We start from the raw sequence: 13,250 nt of genomic DNA on the forward strand, positions 1-13,250 counted from the left end.
TTTATTCTTTCCTTCCCTGCTCTCAGTTCAGCATGATTTCTCCTCTAAGGGGATGGGGTACAAGCAGTGAGATTATTATTGGATATCTTGTCTCTTGCCTGCAAAAATATATTCTGGGTCTTTTTCCCCCCTCATCTTTTTATTTTTTTTCCAAACAACATAACAGCCATAAGGGTTCTGCCTCAGGCTACATTGTGTTTCATCAGATCAAAATAAGGGGGGAAAGCCATCCATCTTAACTCATCTTGCCTCTTCACACTGCTTTAGTGTTTAATGTCGAAAAGGAGGTAGAATATTAGAGTGGCAAACATGTATAACCAAAGAGATACATCTCTGGTTTCATTCAAATTCTTCAGTCTTTCAGTTGAAACAAAGTAGGGGATTGAGTTTTCTCTAATAGTGCTATTAATTGGTATAATAAATCAGGTTTTGGAGATACTAGAGGTGTGGGGGTGGGGTCACTGGGCGGGGATAGATAGATAGATAGATAGATAGATAGATAGATAGATAGACAGATAGATAAAGAGATAAAGAGATAGAGAGATACAAATGATAGTTAATAGGTAGGTAGGTAGGTAGGTAGGTAGATTTTCCTGGGCTCCAAGATCACAGCAGATGGGGACTACAGCCAAGAAATTAAAAAACGCTGCTGGGGAGGAAAGCTATGGCAAATCTAGACAGTATACCAAAAAGCAGACACATTACTCTGCCAACAAAAGTGCGTATAGTCAATGTTTTCCCAGTTGCAATGTATGGCTGTGAAAGTTGGACCATAAGGAAGGCTGAGCGCCAAAGAATTGAGGCCTTTGAACTATGGTGCTGGAGAAGACTTCCGTGAGTCCCTTGGACTGCAAGGCGATCAAATCGGTCAGTCCTAGAAGAGATCAACCCTGGCTGCTCTTTAGAAGGCCAGATCCTGAAGATGAAACTCAAAATACTTTGGCCATCTAATGAGAAGGAAGGACTCACTGGAGAAGAGCCTAATGCTGGGAAAGATTGAGGGCAAAAGAAGGGGATGACAGAGAATGAGGTGGCTGGATGGAGTCACTGAAGCAGTAGGTGTGAGCTTAAATGGACTCCAGAGGATGGTAGAGGACAGGAAGGCCTGGAGGAATGTTGTCCATGGGGTCACGATGGGTTGGACACGACTTTGCAACTAACAACAACAACAGGGAGGGAGGGAGGGAGGGAGGGAGGGAGATAGATAGATAGATAGATAGATAGATAGATAGATAGATAGATAGATAGATAGATAGATAGATAGATACAGATGATAGTTAATAGGTAGGTAAGCAGGCAGGCATTTGTCCCCTGCTTGCTCTTACCTAAGAGGAACAGCAGAGTTCAAAGTTTTTGAGAAAGGTCTGAATTATGTTTGGTTTTGCTGAAAATGCATTAGCAGTGGGATTTGCTTTTGTAACTTTTGCTTTTCAGAACTGGGGTGGCCTTATTTTTCACAAGAGTGCAGCCAGTCAGATCCAAATAATGAGATGGGGCCCATTCAGATCTTAAGGCAATGGTCTAACCGTAAAACTAAGGAAGTTGCCTCTTTCTTTATCTTTATTATCTACCACATGAAACAACAAGAGCCAACAGGGAACAAACTATTCTGTCCAGGGAGGCTATCCACATCATTGAAGATTCCTCACCTTGATGAACGTATCTTTTCTTTTATGTACACTGAGAGCATATGCACCAAGACAAATTCCTTGTGTGTCCAATCACACTTGGCCAATAAAAAATTCTATTCTATTCTATTCTCACATGAAAAGACTCTATAGATAGAAGAGGGTCTCCACCAGTGATGGTTGAGTTGTGCATTCAGTGTGTGAAATAAGGGATGGGACTAGTGCAGTTATCCCCATTTTGTATATAGGTCAGTGGTCCCATTTTTTAATCAAGCATATGCCATTCTAGTATTCAGAGCATGAGTGAGGATTGCCTCCCAAGCTTGGTTACCTGTGTGTCTTATATCTCCATGAATTTCCAACCAGTTGCCCTTTGTCTTATTAAAATAAGTACTGTAGTTAGCCAAAGAAGAATTAGGTGAAATTCAACTAAAGGATAACACACTGAGCAAGGGGAAATATAAATGCAAAATGTCTCTCAAATCAATCAATCAGAATAGAACTGGAAGGGACCTTGGAGGTCTTCTAGTCCAACTCCCCTGCTCAAACAGGAGATCTTATACCATTTCAGACAGGTGGCTGTCCAGATGTTTCTTAAAAACCTCCAGTGATGAAGCACCTACAACTTCTGAAGGGAAGCTGTTCCACTGGTTAATTGTCATAACTGTTAGGAGGTTTCTCATTAATACCAGGTTGCTTCTCTCCTGGATTAGTTTCCATCCATTGTTTCTTATCTTTCCTTCTGGTGCTTTGGAAAATAAGTTGACCCTCTCTTCTTTGTGGCAGCCCCTCAAATACTGGAATACTTCTATCATGTCATCCCTAATCTTTTTTTTCTTTAGACTGGCCGTACCCAATTCGTGCAACCATTCTTCAGATGTTTTTGTCTTCTGGCCCTTAATCATCTTAATTGCTCTTCTTTGTACTTTTTCCAAAGTCTCAACTTTGAAACTCTTTTTTTGTAATGTCGTGACCAAAATTGGATGGAGTATTCCAGGTGTAGTCTTACTAAGGCTTTGTAAAGCCCTACTAATACTTCATGTGATTTTGATTCTATGCATCTGTTTACACAACCAGAAATTGTATTAGCTTTTTTGGCTGCTGCCACACACTGCTGGCTCGTGTTTAAGAGATCGTCCACAATGTATTTAGTCCCTCTCACATTTACTGTTTTCGAACCAGGTTTTGCCTAATCTGTACTTGTTCCTTCAAAATCAAAATCATATTAAGGTACTTTCCCTGGCAACAATGAACAATTGAGTTGACATTGCCTTTTTATTCTAAACACATTTATATAAGATTTTAATAAGAAATTAAACAACTGAATTAAACAACTACCAGAGTAGTGGTGAAATTCAGCCGGTTCTATCCGGATCACAAAATCCTGTAGCGCCAGCTGCAGGCTCCGCCCACCCACCCGAACATCATCACACCCCATTTTTGACCCTCTGCGAATGCGCAGAAGGCTCTGTGCATGCATGGAGGAGGCGTGCATGAGCATTGCGAGCGCTCTCACATTTGCGGACTGGTAGCAAAGGTAAGTGAATACCATCCCTGATCCAGAGGGGTTATCTGTTTGACAGAGACTTGTTTATTTTTGAAGCTCTGGTTTAAGATAGTTACTTTACAGGGAAATTAAAAAGCAAAAACCTTTTTCCCTGCAAAGAAAAGTCTTTGCCATTCGTTTAAGGGAATTTGCATATGAATTAAACAAGACAGCAACTGTTCATGGATGCTTGTTCTATTTTTGCCGCTTACATGTAGCAAAAATCACTGTGGATACAGATCTCATACATAGGTGAGACCTAGTTGCTGCCAACCTCTTCCCCTTTCTAGCTATTATGAGTGAGATGCATATAAAACAGTCCCTTATCTCCTAAATTTACAGGTAAGTGAAACTGAAACTACACGTGTTAGCAGCCTCAAGTTTGCTACCAAGTCTTACCAGACAATGAATATTTCAGCTTCAACCAAAACAATACAAAAGCAGATACAATAGATACAAACTCATGATAAACCAATCCAAACTAGACTGCAGAAAATACGAGTTCAGTAACAGAGTTGTTAATGCCTGAAATGCACTACCAGACTCTGTGGTTTCCTCCCCAAATCCCCAAAACTTTAACCTTAAGACTGTCTACTGTAGACCTCACCCCATTCCTAAGAGGTCTGTAAGGGGCATATACATAAGCGCACCAGCATGCCTACCATCCCTGTCCTCATGTTTTCTTTTATTCGTATCCTTTACATGTATTTATAATTATGTTTACATTTGTATCTGTCATAAAATACATGCTTGACGAAATAAATAAAAAAATAAAATAAAATAAAACTTGCTTCTTTAAGTGGGTCTAAATGCAAGCTCTTTCCTTTGGCACATTTTCTCACACAGGGGCAGTTTACCTGGAGGGAAGTCTCGAAGAAGCCAAACAATTGTTTGGACGCCTGCTCTTTAACGACAAGGTATATGACTTCATTTCTGCCTTGATTATAGCTCGGACCGTGTTTTCTGCTTTTCTGTAGTGCTTTAAATCAAGTGCTTCAGAGGAAAAAGTGAAAAGAATCCTGCCTCTCAGAATATAATGCCTTGATCTAGCTAAATAAAGTAAAAGATTATTGTAATTACGCACATTTTCTGCTGTAAAGACAAGGTGCCAGAAAAGACTACCTCTGTAGCAAGTTTCTATTATCTTGCTCAGAAGGAGCTTGCAAAGTCTGGTAATCCAGACTTTCTTTCACAAGTCTGACATAATTTATTTGGGGATTTGACGTGGGGGGGGGACAAAAACTGATTGACAGTGCTGAAGGGAACATAGGTGAAAAGAGAACAAATGAAGAGAAGGAAAAAGTGAATGAGACCCATGTGGGATAGCAATAAGCTGCGGAAGCTGGTTCAGGGTCCTCCACAGCCTTGGAAGTTCACTGGATGATTTTGAGCACTTATTTCTTAGTCCGAAACTCGGTCATGAAGGTGATTGCACATCCCTTGAACTCCTGCTGGAAAGATAATATTCAGGAGAAGAAAACAGCACAGGTTGCTGGCTCTGAGAAAATCAGAAACGCTAAACCAGGGTAAGCTTACACACTTAAATAAGTTTGCTTGGAAGATCATATCAAAAGTTACGCTTTCAACCATCAGCATGTAAATCTCTCGATGTGTCCAGGCATCTTGGTGATTGTGGAAATGCTGCCAAGCTGAGATGTAGGGAACGAACTGTGAATAAAGGAAGGGATGAATGCCTTCCCTCAACCCTTTGACTTCTCTCGTGCAAATTGCAGGCCAAGCACAGGTAGTCCTCGACTTACGACCACAAGGGAGCCCAGAATTGCCAAGTGAGACATTTGTTAAGTGAGTTTGGCCCCATTTTACGACTTTTCATGCTCCATTTGTTGGGCGAATCGCTGCACTTGTTAAATGAATAACACAGTGGTTAAATGAAACTGGCTTCCCCATTGGCCAGAAAGGTCGCAAAGGATGATCACAGGACCCTAGGACACTGCAACCGTCATAAATATGAATCAGTTGTCAAGCGTCCGAATGTGAATCGCAGGACCATGGGGATACTGCAGTGGTCATAAGTGTGAAAAATAGTCATAAAAAGTCTCTTTTTTTCCCATGTCATGGTAACTTTGAATGGTCACTGTTGTAAGACTTACTGTTTTAAGTCGAGGACTACCTGTATGTTGCAAGAGAGAAGTATTGGCAGGAACGACCAACATGTATAGTTTTTATTGATTGATTTGGTCTCATGCAGGTGGGGTTATGTGCAAAATATAATTATGTTCCATGTTTACCTTTAGTTAATTTGTCTTGAGGTTTTCCTTCTTCTTTCCTTTCCTTTGGCTGGAATGAAACTCCTGAATTTTTAGTTACAGAACTTTAAGCAAAAAAAAAAAGAAAGAAAGAAAAGAAAAAGTAACCCATTATGTAGTTCCTGAACGGTGTGTGTTCTCCCTCCACCTAATTGACATGAACTAAATGGAAGCACTACAGGCAATTTGAACAAAGAATGCCTGCTTTTTAAAAATGAGTTTGCCAGCACTATTGAATTTGCAAGAAGCCGAGTCAGCATCTTAAGCCATTTCAGTCTGTTGCAGAATGACATTTTATTTAGCAATGTGGAACTTGTTAAACGGTTCCCTTGAGCTTTAAAAGCATCTCTCCACGTTTGCAGGACCTGCGGGAAGTATGGCTTAATTATCCGCTACACCCACTGCAAGTAAGTGTCCCCCTTTTCACTAACAAATTTCAGAACAGTTTAAGAATGCCTTTTATTGGTCTTTGGCTGTGTTGACATCTTTGAGCATTTCACATGCGCACGTGGCCTTTGTGAATTTTTGCAGCTAATAAGTGTCAAGCGCTTGGGCTTAGAGGCAGGCAAGAATTTTAGAGGAGACAGGCAGTAATTGGGCAAGTAGATTTCAGTCACGGGGCAGCCATGTGGAAGATCACCAGCTTGGTGGCACGGGGGAGAGAATAAGCTGGCAACTTCGCTCACCATGAGACTATCTCCAGATGGAAAAATGCAACGAATCTCAAAGCCTCATGGAGGCAGGGGCATCTTTGTGGCCTTTTCATGTCACCCGATTCCTCTGGGGGTTCAAGAAGACTGTCAGCATCTCAGCTGGAACTTTCTTTTGCTAAAACAAGAACCAGATAGAAAGCAGCTCTCTGCAGAAGGTTCTTTTCCGAGCTAGCAACATGTCTTCATGAAGGAATTTATTCCCTAATCATCTCCTGGGAAGGTTGATTCTTCCTTCATCTCCAAGGCATGCAAGGAAAAAAAAAATGCCTTCTATGTCTTCCCGTATATTGAATTAAAGATAGACTAAGAGCACTTCTTTCCAAAGCTCTTAGAACTTTTGGAGAACGTTCTTTAATGGACGCCTCTCTGATGGCCAATCATATACAATTTTGGTATCCCTGGGCAGAAAGATACAAGATATAAATGGGAATATGTTATTCACTGTTATGGTATGACTACTTAAGTGGGGTTTTTTTTTTCCTGAAAGTTGAATAAGCCAAAATAGATGTTAAAAGTAAGGAAAAGTAAAAGAAAAGAATGAATTTTTGTCTATTGATTTTTGTCATGATTGCTGCTCCTAAAAGTTTTATTTCTGTGGTTTGCATATGAATACCTAAATGCATTGTTGCTAATGTGCTATAAAGATGGGTAAGTCCTATAATTTTTTGGAGCATTGCATTGTTTATCTCTAATACTTTTGTAAAAAAATCACACCACTGGCTGACGCGTCCCCCACATTCCGGTTTTGCCCTTAGAAAAGCTAATTTTAACAAAAGTGGAACAAGGCCCTATAAAAAAAAAAGTAATTAAGTTCTTGCAATATCCCCAAGTTTGAGCATCCTATTTTCACACTTTCAGCAAGCATTCTTGCTAGCTTCCAGCTAAAATAATTTAATGGGAAAGTATTAGATTAAAGAAAACAGGCAGAGGATTCTACAGTGAAATAAAATCTTTTGAAATACGTTTTTATAGGGGGGGAAAATGGAGAGATTCATTGATTACATTTATATATCTTTAAAAAAATTCAGCATGCAGGTAATCCCCGGGCCACTGGAAAAAATAGAATATATAGATAGCATAGTTAACAACATTGCTGAAAGAAAAAAAATCAGCTGGGGGGGGGTTAATAAAACTTGGCAATAGCTAAAAAGGTACAGTATTTATAAGGAATAGAAAATAGGACCTCTGCAATTATCAATAAAATTACAGACTTGGAACACATGAGGATCCTGATTTTTTTTCTTTTTTTTTTGAGAATTCTTGGAACTATTATGTTTATACATGTTCATAGGTTACTGAATCTTCCTATATTCAAAGCTAGATTAAAATCTCCTTCAGACTGAGCTTGGCTCTGGTTGACTTCACAGTCACTGCTGTGTAGTTCTCATGGCAACACCATAACAGCATGTGGTTGTTGCTTTGTTCCACGAGCCTTTTCTCATCTTCCCTGAGTTTTGGGAGGATCTCCCATTCAACTACTAACCCGGTCCGATTCTGTTTAGCATTTCAAGGTTAGCTATGTGCTGCTAGTTAGTGTATCAAAATGCATTTCAGATTCAATTTATGGTGCGGAGTCCACATTTAGTCATTCTTTCTCCAATTCTCTTTCAGATAGCCCTTCATGGTTCATGTCTAGAACCATGATATTGTGCTGCTGAAATTTAGCAATGAAAATTAAAATTTCACCAAAATGTACTGGTTAGAGCAGGGGTCTCCAGCCTTGGCAACTTTAAGACTTGTGGACGTCAACTCCCAGAATTCCTCAGCCAGCTTTGCTGAAGTCTACAAGTCTTAAAGTTGCCAATGTTGGACACCTCTGGGTTACAGGATGGGATTTTATTGGTGTTTAAATCCACTGCTGGTTGATAACCGAAATAAAGAGAACTGAGTGATTTTAACTCAGAATTAGGGGTGGGAATCGGAACAAAGGGTATGTTATATTCCTCTCCTCCTCATCAGCTGAACAAAATTGAACTGACCTTCAACCCAACTTCATTATTTAAAGACACTTTTTGTGGCTTTAGGGTGCAGAAAGAAAAGGAGACGTATGCTATTCCTATTTCCTCCTCTTTAATTTTTGCCTAACCTTCCAGTGATGTCAAATTAGTTTGAATATTGGCAAAGGCCATTTTTGAAGGGCATTAAAAGTAAGGATTGAAATTGTTTGCTTAACAGAGGCCTCCTGATTCCCACCTTTACAATCTGTTCTCAAACTACCCCCCCTCAAAAAAAAATGAGCTAGAAAATATTAGTTTTTCCCCTCCTGCATCCTTCCAGGAACTTGAAAAGCTGAGCTGTCCATCACTTATAAGAGCTGAAGACCAATAAATATGGAGTGAATAAGACTGGGGGAAATAGTTGTAGGAAACCTTTAGTATTTATTTAATAAAGCATAGTAAAATTAAACAGGATTGCTGCATAAGAGAAAAAAAACCCTGGTGATCCTGAACCTTGATTGACTGATTGATTAATGGATTGATTTTTGTGAAGGCGATAACATTCTTTAGAGTTTTCCATTAAAAAGAGCTTCATGCTCAGTTCATGCATTGTTGTTGATTTTTTAAAAAAATTTATTAATCAAATTTATGTTGCCACCCAGTTCACTGAAGGTGATTCTGGTTAGTGCATAACCATAGACAAAAATGTAATAATGAATACAAATGCAAAAATGGTAGTAATAAATATCCTAAATCTCCAAAATGAAGGGAGAATTAAAAATGGCCCCCTCAACAATGGAGCCATCTAGTCAAGTCCCCCATTTCTGTCGAAGCCCCAATAACCAGATCTTGAGGGCCTTCCAGAATCTCAAAAGGGATGGAACTAACCTGATTTCAGGAGGAAGGGTGTTCCTTTAGGCAGGGGCCACAGCAAAGAAGACATGTGTCCTGGAACCCACCAGATGTAGATCTTTGGCCTATGGTGTTTTATTAGGATAGCATTGCAAGCTACCGAAGTGTCTGATGTGTGGTGATTAAGACTTATATTACCAAAGTAAAATGTAAAGTACCCAATCAAGCTTCTTCCCTTGCTTTCTGAATTCAGCTCTTCAAGTGTTTACTCTTAAACTAATTCGTTGTCCTCATTGTTTAATATTGGCTTACAGCTGCAAGAATCTGACACTGACAGACAGCTGATTGAGACGTCTCCGGTCCTCCAGAAATTGACTGAGTTTGAGGATACTATTGGAGTACTTTTTACTCATGTTCGCCTCTTGGCACGGGCTTTCACTTTGAGAACAGTTGGATTTAACCATCTGACGCTGTGAGATTTTTTCCCCCCTCTTTCTCCCAAATAGATGCCTTGCACTTTTTTTTCTGCAGGAAGACTGAGTGACTGTTGTTCTCCAGGAAGAGAGATTAGGCTGGTGCTGATCTACAACTGGTTTCCCAGTTCAGATTTTTCAAAGACCTCTGGCCTTAGAGGTCCCACCAAAAGCATCTATGGTTTGCCAGATTTGTAAATTTACTTGTTCCAGATCAGTTTAGATTTTATTACATGAATATTTTTTTTAAAAAAAAAGTTTTTTTCCCTTTTCTTATACACAAATTGTAAATGTACATTCTCTTGTCCATAAATAATCATACATATTTTTTCTGAAGAAAGCACTAAGATAAAACTTTTTTTTTTTTTTTTTTTTTTTTTTTTTTTTTTCCAAACAAGTATTTTTATTTTCTATTTCTAAAACTTTTCTTCTTGTTTTACACTTTTTGCTTTTTCTTTGATTTCTTTCTTTTCTTTTCTCCCTGCTTGTTTTTTTTTTTTTTATATTCAAAAAGTTTTTATTAGTCAAAAAAGGTTTATACAAATACATTTCAGGTATGGTAAATTTTCATTTTTCTTATCTAAAATAAGAATTTTACTCAAATTTTTTAACACATACAACAGCCATATGGCAAGCAGGTAACACGAAGTAGCTAAGTTTACAAATTTTAAATACGTAATAAAGAAGAGTCAAGAATAAACAGAATATCGTACAAAAGAGAGTAAGGAAAACCAACACAATCCCAAATATCTTTATCACTTCCTAGTTTTAGATCTCAGAACTCTGGGTTCAGCCTGACCCAACTCCAGGGCCGCAACAGCGGCAGCCGCTTCCTCCCCATGATCTATAACCTCCCCTTCTTCAATTCCTGGGTCATCTGATTCCAGGAGGGCTTTGTGTTCCTCCACATAGGCCGTAGCCTCCGCAATTGTACTGATTTTTTTCGTAATGCCCTCCCGGAAAATCATCAATCCCTCTGGCATCAGCCATCTGAAGCCCACTCCCTTCTGGTACAATTTGCTTGACAAAAAATAATATTTCTTTCTTTTTTCACGTACCTGTCTGGGAATCTGCCTCAGAATGGCTATCTCCCTGCCCCTGTAAATCAGTGCCCCACTCCTATGTTTTCTAAGAATTTCATCTCTCGTCTCTCTTCTCACAAATTTGACATGAACCTCTCTAGGAACTGCATGCGTGTAAGATAAAACATTTTAATTACATTTGGGGTTGCTCTTCTACCCGTTCTTTCCCTTCATTTCACAACAAACCTTCTTCTCCTCTTTTCCCTCTCTCCCTCCTTGCCTCTCCTACTTTCTTCCTCCTCCTCCCCTTCCTCCTTCCCCTTCCTCTCCCCCACTCCTCTCCTCTTTTCCTCCTTTCTCACCTTCTCCCCTACTCTTACCCCTACCCTATCTTCCTCTCCTTCCCCTTTCTTCCATTTCTCTCTCTCCTTCACCTCCCCTATCTTACCCTCTATTCCTCTCTTCTTTCTTTCTTCTTCCTTTTTATTGAAGCACAAGAAACAACCTTTTTGCTTATTGAGATGCTTAACTACCCAAAGTTTGCTTCTGACCCTGACATAGGCTGAATCGTCTCTTTCTGTTTTTAACTAGCTACAATTTGTCGTTTTGTTCGAATTAAGCAAAGATCAAATCACCCGATTTGTGCAAAAGAACATAGCTAAAAGTATCCAGAGGTGGTTGGTTTTTTTTTTTTTACTTATGCAGAACCATAATCGAACAAATGTTCTTTCACAGGGACATTTGATGTTATCCCCTCAATTCCTACAGTTTATGTTTTCATAAAGTGATTCATAGCTAAATTTATAGTGGTTTCCCCCTTATTATTTCTGACAACCTAAAAGCATTATTTTGTCTTACCCGGCAGTAGTGGGATTTGCAGCAACCTGAAAAATGACATTTTGTGCACAGTGGCATCCCAGAAATGTGGCAATTACATGCATAATCATAACATTTACTTGGTGACATTAAATAAGTTTTGTCACTTGCCTCCCCTTTGCTCTCCCACGAACACCCATACTTGGCAAATACAAATACATTGCATTGTCTTAAACTGTATGATACGATCACCAGCGTATTGTTCTGCCTTTTTAAAAATATCCAGCTCTCTAAAGCAAGGTAGCGTTGTTCCCTTCTCTGTATAATCTCTTCCTTCCTTTAATCTCATGCTTCAGGGGCCATAATCAGAGGATGGAGTTTTTGGGTGATTCCATAATGCAGTTGGTTGCCACCGAGTACTTATTCATACATTTCCCTGATCATCACGAAGGCCATTTGACGGTGAGCATATCATCCATTATTCTTGGCAGGCATAAAACTGAAATAGTCTGGTTATGGGAGGAAATGGAGAAAAAGAAAAGAACTTTGTGAAAGCAGCAAGTGAATTATTCTAAGCTTAACTGAATATCCGCGACTTCACCCCTCTATTTGCTCTTAATAAAGTTCTGTTAATTTGAAAATGTGAATCCTGCCACAATCAAGGAAATGTAATTTATGGAGTCTGGGAGTGATGTTATCTCTTCTTTAAAACAAATCAATAGCTTTAATAACCGTGGTGATTAAGTTATTCCTCTAAAAACTAGAGGTAATTCTAGTTCATTTGCAGGAGAGCAAAAGCAGTTGAAATCAACAGAGGCCATTAATATGGGGCGCTGTTCTTGTTTCTTGGGGGCTAATAGTTCAAGCAGCAACTTTATGAAGTTCGCTTTTTCTAGCCTCATCCTAGCTTTTTTTCCTGATTATCAAGCTAAACTGTAGGCGAAGAATCTTACATCTTAGAGGATGTATATGACCGTCACCCACAAGAACTGGGGGGTGAAGAGCCATAAGGACCTTGAAGGTAATTGCTGATTGGTTTTCTGCTGCCGTTCGTAGCAGGAAATCAAGCATTCCAGAAACTGGCAATCACCAGTATGTTTCCAGAAGCAAAAGGGGTACAAGAGGCAGAATGATGAATGGCTATATGTGTGTGTGGGGGGAAAGGAACGCACACATATATGTGAATGAATAAGTGCACACAACTAGGAATCTCTATAGTTTCCTTGCATGTAAAAATAGTGCTCTCCATTACACTAGGATGTGGATGCACAATTTTTAGGGGGTTAGGAATTTTAAGGAACTACAGAGACACATCTCTTAGATGAAGAATAGATGAAATCAGAGAAAACGCGTGTCCAAGGTGCATTTTTCCCGTTCCTCGTGTATTATTTTTCCCTCTCATGCTCTGTCTTCTATATCTATCCTGTCAAAAGATCCTTCCTTTTTATTTCACCATTTGCCCAAAGTTGGCAGAAAGGGATAATGAAACAATTTGTGGAAGTGCTGGTTGTGACTTCATCAGGCTTTGATGTTACTTAGTTTCTTAGACTTCCTCTTTTATTGACCTCAGCAGTGCTAATGGCAAAAGATTATGAGGTTACGGATATTCTTGCTTAACAATGGTAATTGGGACTGGAAACTCCATTGCTAATCAGCATTGTCCTTAAGCACAACATGATGTGACCGTGCCAACTAATAACAGCAGTTCCAGCATTTCCAGTTGCCATTGTTAAGCAAATTGTGCACTTTCATGAGAACCTCACATAACCATATACAAATGGATGAAGACTACTGCTTAACATAGTGTAAGCCGCCCTGAGTCTTCGGAGAAGGGCGGGATATAAATGCAAATTTAAACAAAAAACCAAAAACCGTGGCTGGCAAGGCCTTCAGGCTTCCCCTTTGACTTTGCCGGTGAGAAGCTGGCAGGGAAGGTTACAAATTTCGATCATATGACCTAAGTCATGGCAACAATTGGAAATGTAGGCCAGGTTCA

At 39.4% G+C, this 13,250-nt stretch overlaps 1 protein-coding gene across 4 annotated transcripts in view; it reads left to right on the forward strand.

Moving 5' to 3' along the window:
• Nucleotides 1-13,250, forward strand: part of DROSHA (drosha ribonuclease III) — a 119,729-nt gene that overhangs the window by 89,708 nt on the left and 16,771 nt on the right. For 3 of the 4 annotated variants that reach the window (XM_058175250.1, XM_058175253.1, XM_058175251.1), the window contains 4 exons: nucleotides 4,021-4,091; nucleotides 5,804-5,848; nucleotides 9,258-9,415; nucleotides 11,611-11,716. In XM_058175250.1, the coding sequence (XP_058031233.1) occupies nucleotides 4,021-4,091; nucleotides 5,804-5,848; nucleotides 9,258-9,415; nucleotides 11,611-11,716 (380 nt within the window). The remainder of the gene's footprint in view (nucleotides 1-4,020; nucleotides 4,092-5,803; nucleotides 5,849-9,257; nucleotides 9,416-11,610; nucleotides 11,717-13,250) is intronic. The other variant, XM_058175252.1, reaches the window with a different exon arrangement.

This window comes from Ahaetulla prasina, chromosome 3, assembly GCF_028640845.1.
Source record: "Ahaetulla prasina isolate Xishuangbanna chromosome 3, ASM2864084v1, whole genome shotgun sequence".
Classification (NCBI taxonomy): Eukaryota; Metazoa; Chordata; class Lepidosauria; order Squamata; family Colubridae; genus Ahaetulla; species Ahaetulla prasina.